The sequence below is a fragment of the Xiphophorus couchianus genome, chromosome 2 (genome assembly GCF_001444195.1).
Source record: "Xiphophorus couchianus chromosome 2, X_couchianus-1.0, whole genome shotgun sequence".
Classification (NCBI taxonomy): Eukaryota; Metazoa; Chordata; class Actinopteri; order Cyprinodontiformes; family Poeciliidae; genus Xiphophorus; species Xiphophorus couchianus.
The window spans coordinates 8,312,283-8,325,651 of NC_040229.1; the positions used below are offsets into that span (position 1 = coordinate 8,312,283).

General features: G+C 39.5%; 1 protein-coding gene across 1 annotated transcript in view; it reads right to left on the reverse strand.

Moving 5' to 3' along the window:
• zfpm1 (zinc finger protein, FOG family member 1) overlaps positions 1 to 12,482 on the reverse strand; it is a 103,691-nt gene extending 91,209 nt beyond the window's left edge. The window contains exon 1 of the mRNA XM_028003716.1: positions 12,354 to 12,482. Coding sequence (XP_027859517.1) covers positions 12,354 to 12,393 — 40 coding nt within the window. The 5' untranslated portion in view covers positions 12,394 to 12,482. The remainder of the gene's footprint in view (positions 1 to 12,353) is intronic.
• Between the last annotated feature and the right edge of the window lie 887 nt (positions 12,483 to 13,369).

Genomic DNA, 13,369 nt, shown 5'->3' on the forward strand with positions numbered 1-13,369 from the left:
GGCCGGTCCGTCAGTCAAATCTTTCTAATGGGAGAACAGAAGAGGACAGTGGCTGATTTTTAGACGACCGAGGTAAATAAGGTCCGTGGATAGGATCGGCTTCACATGCAAGAATCGGCTGATCTCCAATTTCCCAAAATTAAGGAAATCGGTGTAAACCAACTTCCAAATAAATGCAACTTGTATGCGAATGACCTGAAAGTGTCCCGCATACAGAGGGCACAATAACGTCACACACAGAGAGCGTGCTCAGTGTTTTACCAACCTGACAAACAAAGAAGAAGAAGAAAAGCTCAGTGTTTGTAAACATGGATGCTAACGGTGGAGCGTATCTTACGATTTTGAAGTTGTCAAGACATTAATAACTTAATCCTCATTATCGTCCGCCATGGTTGTTGTTTTTCTTCGCAGAATAGTGATGTTTGTCAAGTATTAATGACGGTCAAGACGAATGAATGCGACCTGGACGTTCAGATTCAGGTCGGATTTAGAACCACATGTCCAAAGTGGCCTGGGTCACATAAAAATAAAGGTAAAACTTTTCAGTCCAATCCAACATGACAAGATGCTTTCATTTAAGAGCCAAAACAAAAACTTAGAAAATGTTGCTTTCAATCTCCAAAACTGCAAAACATCTGACTGTTCATACACCCAATAATAATAATAATAATCTCACTTCAGTAATTAAACCTTGTGAATACAAGGAAGCACTAAAAGATTTGAGAAAAAAACTCTATTTATATCACCATCTCTATATTATTTCCTTGTTTAAACTGTTAGATTTCAATAAGAAGTTTCTTTCCTTTAGAGCCATTAGATTAACTTTCTCAGTCAGATTTTGCAAGTGAGCATGTTAAACACCTCACACGCAACACCATGTGATTTTCTCCATTTATGATTGTTTTATTATGGATATTTTAGTATTTAGAAGCCTGCGTGTTTTTATGCAACTTGGCGGCTCTGGGGTTAATACCTGAAATGTCAACAGACGTAAATTAGCTCCAGCTCAAACTGGGCAAATTTACATGTAAATTAGAAGTGGGATTCCATTAAAAAATTAATTGAGTTAATTGCAGGGTCTGTAATTAATTAACTGCAATTAATTGCATTTTAATCACAATCTATATACAGACAAAATAAGCAACATTTCTATTCGAAAACCCTTTTTGTTGCTGAATTGTTGAATGAATTTACATGTGAGCTCAACAACAAAGATATTTATTGTCTTTAATCCGTTATTTGGATAATTCAACCTTCAGATCGGTGCAAAGTGCTACTAAACCCGTTCAGATTTTGAAACAGTTTTGGCTTTTTTGAAAACACTGACCTCAGCATGATAAACGTGCTGCTGCTACATGGTCAGCAGTAAGATGCTATTTCAGGCTTTTTTTCAGCAACCTATTCGATAATTTTTTAAAGCAAAACCTTTCAATGTAAAAAGTAGAGATTTTTTATATAACATAACTTTTAGATTTACTAATCTGCAGGAGATTATTATTATTATTATTATTATGCTTGATTTTCCAACTTCTGCAAAGCTGTGAAGCCCATCAGGTGGAGTTGCTCCATTTTATTTTTTTATATGTGAATGAAAACCAGCCAAAGTCCAGAGGAAGCATACTCAGAACCACTGATCATGACCATTTTAAAAGAAAACAGGAAAGTCTGGATCACAGGAAGGAATTCAGAAAGAAAGGAGGGCTGGATCAGGAGTTTCTGCTGAGAAACATCAGAGTCACGTGGCTCGTGGTTTCCCCACAAACAGAACCAGCAGAACCGAGCCTCAGTTCTGTGTTCAGGTAGGTTTGGAGTCTGCGGTCTCTCCCAGTTAGGTAAACAACACCGGCAGTGAGGTAAGCCCTCAGATGGCTCCCTGAAACGAGTGAGCAGAGAGGTAATTACTGCTTAAGCAAACAGTTTGGACAGCGATTACGCTACCGTTGTTCTCCCTCCCTCCCTCCTGTGTGTAGCCGCCAGAGCAGAGGTCAAAGGTGAAAGCGTTTACAGCTGCAGCGAGCAGGCAAAGCGTGAAGCGCCACCAGAGCCGTCTCATGGGTAAACAGCAGGAAAAAGTAATAACTCATCCACACACCGAACGCAAACCGTGCTTCCTGCCAACTTCCCTCTTTTACCGAGTCTGGTCACACACACACGCACACACGCACTTTGGGTTCATTCACACCAGCCCTGATTGGTCCGCTTTAATCCAGCTCTGGTTCATTTCTTTAGAAAGGGAGATGTGAATGTGTAATTGGACTAAAAACGTAAACTCTACTTGCAAACCAAACTCGGTTCAGTTGAAGTGAATTCTGGTGCAGTTTCAATGCATATGTGAACGATAAATGGATCGGAGCAGGAAATGTACTACAGCGCAGGGCATTCTGGGTAAATACAATCAAAACAAACGCACAAGTTTAGCATTAGCGGGAGAAATGGCTCATGGTCTTTTACGAACAAAAGAGAAATCTTACAACCGCTAAAATCTGACGCCACTCCATTTTTGTTTACATTTTGTGAAGAAGAGGACACCAGCGCACAGCATTGTGGGTAAATACAATCACAGTAAAATGTGCGAGTCCAGCCGTAGTAGTGGGAGAAATGGGAAAATAGAAATCCTACAACTTCTGAAATCTGACGCCACTCCATTTTTGGAAGAAGCAGACTGCAGAGCAAGGCATTCTGGGTAAAGACAACCAAAGCAAACTGGCATGTTTACCGCTAATTTTGCCAAAATACGAAACGGCTAAATTGTCACGACACTCCATTTTTGCTTGCATTTCGTGAAGAAGGAAGTTGCGCTCATTGTCTTCTTTTGAGGTTTTTGTGTCGTTTCCTTCAGTGGTTCTTGGTGCAGCGCCCCCACAGGCGAGGAGGGGAACAGGTTTTTCAAAGGGTTTGTTTTATTTGACACAGAGCAGTGTGAAAATGAACCACAGCAGCTGGAAACGTAACAAATCTTGCAACTTGCAAGTTTACCAAACTATCAGGTGTGAAAACACTCTTAAACACTCTCTATCAGTGTTGCTTCAACAGCTACAATGCAAACCCAGACATGCATGCAAACAAATCCACAATCCATGAGGCACCTGAAAGTGAGATTTGTTTTAAAGTATTTGAAAACATCAGATGGTAAACACCTGATTTATCCTGCAGAGGAAGCAGAATTTCAGCTGGAGCGTCATGATGGGCGCCGCTGGCTGCATTCTGTCCCCCCCCCAGGTAGCGTGTGAAAGTTAAACGTGTGCACGGCTGCAGCCTGATGCAGCTCCCCGCAAAGATATCTGATCTCCAGCATGAGAATCGTTGCCTGCGTGATACCCAATCAGTCACCATCGTTAATATCTGTCAGCGGCATCAACCAAGAGCGAGTCATCCTGCTGATGCTGCCACTTTCCTCTTCTTCTTCCCCTTCAGTTTACGCTTCAATCTTCACGCCTTTCAGAGAACAGTTGAAAAAAGAGAAAAACCCAGAGATAAAAATCAACTAACATCAGAATTTCCTAACATGTCTGCGCTATCTGACACACAATCAGGAATAAGTAATACGTGGCATTAATTCTAATTAAATTAATCAATGACAATGCTTGTAAGCGCGAGTGGAGGGGAGTTGGAGGAGGAGAAAGCAATGCATTCACACCTATCATCTAATTATACAACAACATTAATCCCATTAGGGCTGGAACTGATTGCCAGGGTCCGGACCCCGGCTGCTCCCGTCGCCGCTGCTGCAGCGGAGCCTCTGCTCCCGCCTGCTCCGGCCCGATAACAACTCTAATCACGCCGGGAGATCTGTATCTGCACCGGAGATCAGGCCCCACGGCTTATCTAAAGTTCACATCGAGCTAAAAGCAGAACAAAGCCGGAGTTAAAGAAACACACGCAGGAGGGGAGAGCCGCCGCCGCGCTGTGTGAGGCGCCCGGGTGGGTGTGTGGAATTCAGAGTTCACAAAACCAACAAATTAATCTCTCTGCTGTGAATCTGTGAAGCTTTTAAAACAACAAATAGTTTTTTTATTAACTTTGAGCTGGTATTAATTCAAGAGGAAGAAAAAAAAGAGGAGGAGGTCAGCTTCCTCATCTGGCCTCTGCAGACGTCCTGGTTTGCTCTCAGTCGTGGGAGGCAGCATTATTATTCACATTGACCTCTGAGCTGGAAGGGTGATGTCACAAAGCGGCGCCCAATCAGCAGAGAGGATCAGCAGCTGGTTATCTATCTACCATCAGCAGGCCTCCTTATCTGCCTCAAACATCTTTCTCAGAGGGTGGGGGAGCAGCATGACTGGCTGGGCTGCCATTAAAAACACACACACGCCCACACACACACACACATCTAACAGCTATGCGTTCTGCTTACTTCCACTTCCTGCTGCTTTTCTCTTTTTATTTCACTCTATTCATTCATCCACACAGACGGCAGCCCGTCAACATGCAGCATCCAGATGTAATTACTCTCCCTCCGTCTGCCTCCCCCTCCACCTTCCCGCCTTATCAGCTGCAGCGATCGCCGCCAACTTTTATCACGTCTCCCATCTCAACCGCCAAAATATAAGCTCGGGGAATCCAGCCTCAGTGGGCCGCCTGCATGCTATCTCCCCCATCGAGGAGAGCAGCCGTATCAGGCTGAAAGATCGCCAACCGTTAGGGAGGATGACGCACAAAGAGACATAGACAAATATCTATCTGCTACACAAACAACTCCTTCTCCTCCTCACTCTGAGCCTCCAGAAAGCCCCTGGAATTAATCCATTGTTGTTGGAGAGAAAACTGTTCAAAGAGATATAAATACTCAGCTGTCTTCATGTTATCTTTTTGAAGTTGTGTCAGCTTGGAAAGTTTAAAATTGGGACTAATTTGGAACTTTACCAGCTGTCAGTTTTTAGTTTTCACTGGAAGAAAAAAAAATTACAAAAAGCTTCTACCGGTAAAAACAACCCCCGCCCCCTCAAGCAAAGCAGCTGCAGTTCCTACGATGGCCACAAGAGGCAGCATTTAGATCCAGTCCAAAAAGCTTTGTTTTGGCTTGTTGTGTAATTTGCTTATTTGTCTTTGATCCACATATTTACATGAATCACTGATTAGATTTTTTTTCTAGTTATTTAAAAACATTTGGTGAAAGTGCAGCTGTTCGGTACCGAGGCCAAAACATGCATTTACTTTACAAGATTAGAGTTTTTCCTTCTTGTTTCTGTTATCACCTCCTCCAAGTTGTTGTTCAGGAAGAGTTGAGTAAATGAACATTAATAAAAAAAAGATTATTCACTGAATCAACTTTAAACTGGGTGTCTAGGCTCTTTTTTACCTGTTTGTTTATTATTTATTTGGTTGCGTCTGTGAAAAAATGACAGAAAAAATTATTTTAGCTCCAAAAAAGATTCCCAAATTAGTTATGTAAAAAAAAAGATGTTGACAAACAGCAAATGACCATCAGATTATTGATGTTTTTCTGCTTCATAGTAACAATGCAGTAAACTTCACACAACACAAAAGCAGGAAAAAAAAAAAAATATATATATATATATATAGATAGATAAAACTGCTCATAATTAGCTTAGGTTACCTTAGTTTATCCAATCTAAACATATTTTTAATAGCTTATTTTACCCTTCCTAGTTTAACTCAAATTACTTTCGCTTAGCTTTGTGTGACGCGTTTTGCATTAGTTATCTTAGATCAGTTCAGCTTATTTTATGTCAGCTTGCCTTAGTTTTTTTGAGTGTACACATTTTAGGTTATTATATTTAAAATTCACTTTATCTAACCTTACATTAGTTTGTATTCACCTACTAAGTTGTATTCCTATCTGAACTTAGTTTACCTTATGTTAGCTTAATCCAATTTATTGTAGGTTAGCTTATCTGAGTTTAGCCTGGTTTACTTGGGTTTTACTAGCTTGTCGGACATTAGCGCTGCTAGTTTGATTTAGCTTTGATTATATTTAAAGATTACCCAATCGTAGCTTTCCCCATTTTACTTTAGCCTACGGTAAAAGCTAAAATAAAACATCTGTGGTCATCTTAGCTTATCTCAAAGTAGCCTGCCCTAGCTAACGGTTCCCTAGATCATGTTAGCCTACCTAAAGATGGCTTATCTTTTCTTAGTCTAACTTAGTTTACCTTAGCTTAAACTGCATCATCATATCTTAGGTTTTCATCAGTCTAGTTAACTTACTTTGATTAGATTTACAAAGGTAAAACTAATCAAATTTACCTTTGTAAGATTTACAAAGGTAAATCTAATCATCTTGCACATATCTTCCCCTGTTAATAGGGTTTTCATTAAGTTAACCAGGTGCCATGCCTTAATTATTGTGCCTTACACATGATGTCTGTGTTTTTTAAAGTAAACATGAGTTTGAAACACTACTGAAGTGAATTTCTTTAGCCATGACACTTGTATAGTGATCAACTTGTCCATTATCCTTATTGTTTGAGCACACAGTGCACATCATTCTGTCGAGGTCAGGTACAAGGACTGGACTAAAAATATGCAAAGAAAGAAAATATGTCTTAAAACCCCAATAATAAAATAAAGGTCTGGCTGCTTGAAAAAAAAAAAAAAAAAAAGTTACTCTCTGTACTATACGTTTGGTTTTTCTCAAACGCCACACAAGTACAATGGGCTAATCTGGATCGAGTTTATTCTATCTAAGCCTAAATTGTGTTTAAATGGTTAAACCAGACCAATAAAAGAAAGACAAAGTTTTTCTCATCTTCAGTTTCTAATTTTCCACCCTTAAAGTCTTCACTCTTTGTTGAAAATGGTGGGACTTTGGCTCTAAACATCTACAGCAGTAAAAGCAGCAAAGGTGGAAGTAGCACCAGAGGCTAACCCCCTCACCTCCAACATATCCCAGGCGAACAGAGCGCTTATCACTCCCCACTGCGTCCTATCAAAATGTCAGCCGAATCACAAGAGAGTCACGGGGCTGAGAGCCCGTCCGATCTCAGCCCGGCAGCCCGGGCCCGGTGCGTGGGGGACGAACGGAGGACCGAGGCAGCTGACAAAGGCGGCCATGACATCCTGGAAACACGTACATGCATGGTCTCTCATGCTCAACGAGTCTGGGCCGAGTTTATCGGGCTCTGGGTCTGGAATACAACCGCAGGCCTCCGTGTTGGCTGTACTGGAGCTGGGAGTTTCAAACTTTGAATGGAAATAGGACTGAAACGATTAATTATTGAAGCACTCGTCAACTAAATGATCAATTAATCATTGAGTGGAGTAAACAGAATCAAAAAAGGCTGAAAGAACCACACACTCACAGCTGTAATTAAACCAAAACTGTACAAAAAACTTATACATTTTGCATTTATGATTAAAAAAAACTTTGGTTTGTAAATGTATTGTACCCAGAACTCATCATGTGGCAGAGTAAAGTAATGCTACGTTTTTGCATTTTGGGCAATAAAATATTTATTTATATAAAAATAAAAATAAATTGTTTATTTGCATTTAAAAGAAAAAGCTGCCAATTTTTTAACCAATTAATTGTCAGAGTTACTGACAGGATAACCAATAACTAAAATAATCGTTAGTTGCTGCCCTAAATGGAAACAGATATGAGAAAACAGGAAGTGACATGGAGCAGGTTGCAGATGAAATCAGTGGCTACTTCTGTGAATCTGAAGGCTGAATGGTCCCGGATCGGCTTAGGGAAACCAGATCCAACAAACTGAACCTCGTCTGAAAGTTTTCCTGGTTCTGTCTGAGGGATATGATGAGCTCTGCTACAGAAATCGGGTCCAGACCTCCTTGGAGGGACTTTATATCCCCTCCGGCATGGGAACGTCGACTTTAATTTTGTCCACCTACTTAATCCTTGCAGAGGTTAGAGGAGGGATCAAGCCTGGACTTGGATGAGAACCCGGCGGCGCTCTGCTCGCTTTAGCATCTACAGTCACCGAAAAAGTTTAAAAACGAAGATGTAAAAACCTGTTTGCACAAGTATGAACACACTTTAGAGTCAAAAAACGTTAATTATGGCTGAAATAATCACTTTAATCGTGATGAATCGATTATTGAAATAATTTTTAATTAATTTAGTAATCGATTAATCATTAACTAGAGTCTGCAGACTATAAAAAAGGCCAGTTGTTAAAAGAACAACATATTCAGAGCAATAGTTAAGCCAAAACTGTACAAAAAATAAATTTAAGATTGCATTTAAGATAAAAAATCTTTATGATTTATGGTCTTAAGTTAAACCAACACAGCGCTGTCACAACCTTTTGAATCCTGGGTCAAAAATCTGCAAGTTGAAAGCACTGAGAGGCAACAATTTCTTTACATTTTTTAAGTTAATAATGCTAAATAATGAAGTCACAATAATATGAGAATAAAGTCAAAATATTACAACTTTATTATTGTATTTTTTTTTACTTTTTTCTCATAATTTTATATTTTTTTTTTTTTTTTTTAGCATTGCCCTATTAAAAATGTGCAGAAATGATTTTCAAAGATGTACAGTTTCCTAACTTGCTGGTCAAGATATCAGTTTTAATTTATTACCAGCAACAAACAATCTTTAAAAACCTTTAACTTTATTTAATTAGTTTTAATTAGTGGGTATGACAAAGTCTGTTTTGTCACAAAATACACAAAAGCTTCCCTTTTGTGTATTCATTATAACATCAAAGTGAAAGCAAAACAGAAAAACAACACGGCTAATAAAAGAAAAACATTTATATCTAAAATTTATTAAGATAAATTTGTTATTTAAAATCTTATGTAAACAGAAAAAGTCTCCATCTGCAAAGCAACAACTCTAAACACTGAGAGGTGAAATTCTGCTGATTTAAGCATTTTTAGAGCAACAACCTCTAAGAACAAGAACAAAAAGGATAAAACCAAACTTAGATTTTGAAAATCTTTGTTCAAACCAAAAGGAAAAACAACAAGAATTCAAACTATTTTACATCAAAAATAATTCATCAAAAATCTTCTGGGTTTTTACTTAAAATTCAGATGTTTATTTTCACCAGCAGTAAGCTGCAGGTGAGTTTATTCCCAAACAGTCGTATATAAAGAATAACGTTTAAAAACACTGAATTTCATTACGAAGGCGTCTGCAGATCCTGTGAGCAGCTAAAAGTGATTTGAGTCAAATATCTACTTTCTCAGATTTGTTGCTTACGTGACAGGAAGGTGAACATCTTCAGGATCTACAGAGATAAAGCCAGATATCAGCAAAGGTCACGATGGTCGGGGGGAAGTTTAACAGACAACCATCAGCATGTTCTGACAACAACATGAATCAATTATGAAAGGAGGCGCAGCGTTTATTCTGAAACACGCTTCAAGAAGGAGAAGAAGAAGAAAAAGAAGAAGAAGAAGAAGAGAGTTTCATCTCTGGGCCTGCCTTCTGCCACATTTCGAACCTCAATGCTCTTTTAATTTGGAGTGAAGGTGAATGAGAACTAGTCACGGTTTTCAGCATTTTTTACAGTCAAAAATCTGAAAAGTGTGGAGTGCATTTGTATTCAGCTCCCATAAGTTAACGTAAATTGTCTATTGCAATTCGTCTTTGTAAATCCCCCGAAGCTCTTTCAGATCAGATGGAGAGCATCTGCAAGCAGCAATCTTCTAAATTTTCCACAACTCTATTTAGGTTGGGACTTTGACTAGGCCTTTCTATGCTTGCAGCTCCATTTAGGCGCATTGTTTTGGGTTGTTGTCCTGTTTTAAAGTGAACCTGCACCACCTCAGGTGTTCTGGCATCTTCCCATTAACTCTGAGCAGCTTCCTTTCCTCTCATGAAGGAAAGCATGATGCTGCCACCACCATGTTTCACAGTAGCAGTGGTATTTTCAGGGTAATTTGGAGTGCAAGCTGAATTTTGGGTCTCATCTGAGCAAACCGACTTCTTTACATTTTTTGAAGTGTTCTCTACTTGCAAAATGCAAACTGAATCTCTTCTACTTTCTTATTCCAATTACTTTCTTCTAACCACCCTGCCAAAAAAACAAAAAAAACATTTTTATGGAGCACTCAACTATGGCCACGCTCAAACATCATGCAAATATGGCCCAAACCTGATTTTTTGCCCATGTCCAACTTTTTTATGACAGTCTGATCGATCAAATTCCAATCTTTTCACCCCAAAAAACTATAATTTTTGCCACTTTCATATATGACAGTAAATCAAATATGTATTGTATCTGACTTTTATGTCACTAGCATCAGAAATGTGTCATAATTCTGCACCAGAAGAAGAAAGATCAATCTGGACGTAAACACTGGCTGGAAATGATAATCATGAAATTATAAAATGTGTCAGAAGGTTATTTCTATTAGCTGTTTTTATGTTTTATTAACTTCTTTCGTCTTATGATTTTTAGACAATACGTTTGGCTCTCACTGCTGAATAAACCCTAAAATCAATCCAAAGAAGGCGGAGTCCGTTATTACTTCCGTAAACAGAGCAGTGCCGAGTGACGTCAGCGTTCTTCTTCTGCGCATGCGGGTTGGTTTGTTAACGCAGAAGTCTGATTGCCAATTAGTCGCATGAGCAACAAAAATGTGTGAACATAGACCAAGAGTTTTCTGTGTTTTTCTCTAAAAAAAAACAAATATCCTGTATTTTCTGTTTATTAGATTTACACACGATTTAATTAAAAGGTTTGAGTAGAGAAGATGAATTACACAAGCACTCCACACGTTTGAGATTATTTGTAAAAGGGAGAAAAATGAAATCTTTGTGTAAGTTGCGCAAAAAACAAATAAAATGTAAAGTTGACTAAATGCTGAAAAGTTCATGAGAGAACAAACTCCTACGTGGCGAAATGCACCTGCTGCACGCTGCATCTGATCACAGCGATCAGACCTCTACGGCTGCAAACATGAAGGCATTTCTGCGAGGTGATATCATGCAGACTAAACTTCCAAAGTGTTGCCAGCAGACAGGAGGTTTCTGAGGACAGGGTGACACAATCAACGATGCAAAAAAGCCAAACAGACAGATAAGACACCTTCCAGCTGCAGCCTCCTAACTGTTCCTCAGCTCATTAAAACTCCGTGCGCAACAAGCCTTTTAATGCGCTTTTTTCTTCTTCTTCTTCTATCAACTCTGAACATCAGTTACCACCTGATAAAGCTTCGCAGGTCTTATAAACAGGAAAAGCTCGGAGACCAGAACCAGAAAAAGGGCCCCTTTCAAGCGGCCCCCAGATGCATTATTGAGTTAAAAGGATAGATGGGGAAAAAAAATAAAAGATCCGATTGTGAGCTGCTATCAGCGGCTGAGATCAGCCATGCAGGCCTATCTGCAGCCCCCATCTCTGGGAGAAAGGAGGAAGGGATGGTGAGGGGGAGGCGGGGGGGTGCAGCCTGAAACTGAAAACAAATAAAAAAAATAAAGATCCAATTTTAATCTTTATCTGAGTTCACATCGGATCGCGGCCTTATCTCTCCTCACATCGGCTTTTTCAGAGAACACTGACGTTTCCACAACAGAATTAAACAGGAAGCCGCGGCGACACATTCAGCTCAGCTGCCGATGGACAAAAATACAGAAAAACAGGCTGAACACGGAGAGAAAGAGAGAGAGGAAGGAATGAAAAGTTTCCTGCACCGACAGGGAGGCTCTGGCAGGGATGAAACCGGGAGGAAAAAACTCTGCAGCTGAGCTCAGTTTAACGGTTCTGCCTCAGTTTGGTCCTCAGAAATGGTTTTATATCAGATTTACTGAAGTTAGGCTTTGATTCGGTTCCTTTAAGCCGGACAGGGTTCATCTAAAAATGATTAATTCATTAAAACACGATTTGTGGTCTGTTAAGCCTTAAAATGCAAGTGAACTTTTATTTAGATAGTCAAAACTATCCATTCTAAATCGATAATGATTGGAGTATTTCATCTAATCCCAAATGTGTGCAGAATAATCACAATTTGTGATCTGAAAACCTCAATCTTGCTTATAAAATCCCCAAAATCGGTGATTGCATGCTTTTTTTTTTAGCATTTATAACCTTTAACTTTTAATCCAGCTTGACTAATTATTTGAAAACGCTCTACAATCTGTGTAACCATTTACAAAATTACATTTTACGCTAAGATTTGATTATACTGCATCATTTAGATTTTAAACATTGAAATAAAACTTTCACAGATTATTATTTGCTTTGATGTACTTAGAATAAGCCAATCCAGGTTTCACGAGTTAAACTTTTTCATATCTGGGTTCGGTTTTTAATATTTAGTGGAATATCCCTTTATCCAAGTGCAGAAGCAGCAGCTACACATCAGACACCAGCTTCAGCGCCGTGGTTACTGGGTTGAATTCCCAGTATTCCGTTTCTCTGGGAACATTCCCATAAGAAAAACAGCACGAAGGAGGAATAAAGTTGTCGGTTCCTTACGTTTAATCTGCCGGGGTTTGCTCTGCTTTCTCCGGGACATGCTGGCTCTCCTCCTCCGTCCGTCGGTCCTCCCTCTGGTGGCGGCTTCGTTCTCTTCGTCTGCGGCGGTTCACAGCTCAGAGATCCGCATGACCCTCCAGACAGCTGGGGCTACCTGTGGCCGCTGAGTCCGCACCTTGTCCTCCGTTTTCGCGGTTCCTTTTATTCCGTTAGCGGCCGTCGGAGAGCTGTTTACCGTCAGAAAGCGTCGGTTCCGCGGAGTTCGGCGGGATTCCTGCTGCTGGTTTCTGTCAACTTTCCTCTCACCGGTCCGCCCACTGGTCCTCCTGCGGGGAGTCTGAGCCGGAGAGCCGCTTCCAGTGGAGCCGCAGCGCTAGTACAGATGAACTGTGCGGCTACAGAGGCGGAGCACGAGAGGAGGAGCTACGTCATACCGTACGTCTGACGTAGCAAGACGCACTCAACTCCTATTGGTCCACGCAAAGGCGTCGTTTTCAAGCCGTGAAAATAAAAATAATATATTAAAATTATAGTCAAATAATTATATTAAAATGCTAAAAGTTAAGTTTAAATTTAAAGTATTTACATTTCAAGTTAAATAAAGTGAAATAAAGAATTTATATAAAAATCTGAAAATTCTGTCAAAATGCAACATATGAATACTACAACTATGTATGATTCAATTCACAATTAAATAAAGCAAAAAACAATTAAATTGATTAATTTTTTTAAGTAAGTTAAAGAAAGTGGTTTATCATTTGTTTTAGGGACAATTTAAAAATTGACCTTGTGAAAACAATTAAAAAATAAAACTTAAGACAGACACACAGACAGTGCAGAGAAGCTAAAACAAAACTTCCCGCGTTTGCTGCAACGTTAATTTAAATACAGATGAAGACTGAGTTTGTTTCTGCCACCAAAGTTAACTGCTGCCATCTAGTGGACATTTCTTAAACATCACCACATGAAAATATTTACATTTATATATAAGGTCTTTTGAAGAAATAAACAAACGT